The following is a 1840-nucleotide window of genomic DNA, read 5'->3' as shown; positions in this document are numbered from 1 at the left end:
CAGCAAGTATTGGAACCCTAAAACGAGTTTTAAATTTAACAGTGTGTTGGACAGACAGCCAGAGGAGAGGACACAAATTAATCTGTAGTAGTGAAAGGCTCTCTCTCTGTATCTAACAGTTAAGAAGGTAGATTCTCCCCTAAAATTATGTAAATCTGAAATAATCCCATTGGTCCTGACAGAATTACCCCCACTTTGTACTTATGGGTCATGATGCAGTCTACCAAGGAAACACACAGAAATGGGCACAGCTTTTCCCATCAAATCAGACACCAGAGCCTTGGCTCAACCCCATGAAGAGGCTTTATGGCCAAGCTCACAGGGCTAATGTCAGGGCTGAGGTTACTGCTCGCCTGAGTGAACTCCAGCTTCTCCATCACATAACTCAGGAGACAAACTTCTCCTCTCTAGGAGGCACGGGGTGCCAGCGGGATGCCATGAGTCAGTGTAAGGCTGTCTCAGCCAGTGCTGCTGAAGACTCTTTCTCCTTCACATGCTCTTTACGGTGCCCTAGTGTTCGTCTGCTCCGTGACTGAAACTGGCCCAAACTGACCTAGCAATAAATAAGAAAGAAAAAACAACCAAAAGTGAATGTGTTTTAGCCATCCCCTCAGGAAATCTGCCATGAAACTGCTATTTATCACTGATATTTTAACATTTCCTCAATGTCACTGTCCTCCCACCCTGAGTGCTGAATAACAGCGAGAAGGCAGCAGCTCCTGCCGCAGAGTTCACATGCCTTAGATCGAACCGAAACGCACACGCTGGGCTCCCACTTTACCCTTTGCCATTGACATTGGCTCACGTCCACCCTGTGCCCAGCCTGGCTCTGCTGACACCCCTCTGGCCCCTCGGCCATGCCGGGGTCAGCCCTCCCTGATGCTGGCACTGCTCCCAACCTGCCCGACTCTGCGGGCTGGGCCCAGCCACGGGCACTGGGCCTGGGCATTGACACTGGGCCTGGGCAACAGCACCAGGTTTGGGTAGCAGCACCAAGCCTGGGCAGCGGGCACCAGGCCTGGGCAGTGACACTGGGCTCACCCACAGGCACCAAGCCTGGGCAGAGGGCACTGGTCCTGGGCAGCAGCGCCAAGCCTGGGCAACACCACCAGGCCTGGGCAGTGACACCGGGCCCACCTGCAGGCACTGGGTCTGGGCAGCAACACCAGGCCTGGGCAGCGGGCACCGGGCCTGGGCAGCAGGCACCCAGCCTGGGCAGCAGGCACCCAGCCTGGGTGGTGGGCACTGGGCCTGGGTAGCAGGCAGCAGCACTGAGCCCAGCCACAGGCACCAGGCCTGGGCAGCAGCACTGGGCCCACCTGTGGGCACTGGTCCTGGGCAACAACACCAGGCCTGGGCAGCGATACCGGGCCTGGGCAGTGGGCACCAGGCCCAGGCAGCAGCACCGAGCCTGGGCAACAGTACCAGGCCTGGGCAGTGACACTGGGCCCACCCACGGGCTCCGGGCCTGGGCCCTGGGCAGAGGGCACTGGGCCTAGGCAGCAGCACCAAGCCTGGGCAACAACACCAAGCCTGGGCAGCGACACTGGGCCCACCCACGGGCACCGTGCCTGGGCAGTGACACTGGGCCCACCCACGGGCACCGGGCCTGGGCAGCAACGTCGGGCAGCAGCACTGGGCCCAACCGTGGGCACTGGGCCTGGGCGGCGACACCGGCGGCGCAGGCCGGGGAGGCCCCACCCGGCCGAGGCGCGGCCCGGGGCGAGCCGGGAGCGGAGGGGTGAAGCTCCGGGGAGCGGCAGCCCCCGGCGGGGCGCAGGAGCGGGGCAGGGTGAGGCGGGTTTAGCGGCGGCCACGTCCCGCCGCCTCCCGGCCACCC

At 61.8% G+C, this 1840-nt stretch overlaps 1 protein-coding gene across 1 annotated transcript in view; it reads left to right on the top strand.

Moving 5' to 3' along the window:
* Positions 1 to 857: 857 nt before the first annotated feature.
* The window catches only part of DENND6B (DENN/MADD domain containing 6B), a 27712-nt gene continuing 26729 nt past the window's right edge, over positions 858 to 1840 (top strand). The window contains exon 1 of the mRNA XM_014961942.1: positions 858 to 977. Within this exon, the coding sequence (XP_014817428.1) occupies positions 858 to 977 (120 nt within the window). The remainder of the gene's footprint in view (positions 978 to 1840) is intronic.

Source organism: Calidris pugnax, unplaced genomic scaffold (assembly GCF_001431845.1).
Source record: "Calidris pugnax isolate Ruff unplaced genomic scaffold, ASM143184v1 scaffold459, whole genome shotgun sequence".
Classification (NCBI taxonomy): domain Eukaryota; kingdom Metazoa; phylum Chordata; class Aves; order Charadriiformes; family Scolopacidae; genus Calidris; species Calidris pugnax.
Note: the sequence above shows the minus strand (reverse complement) of the source record. Positions and strands in the feature narration are given on the sequence as shown.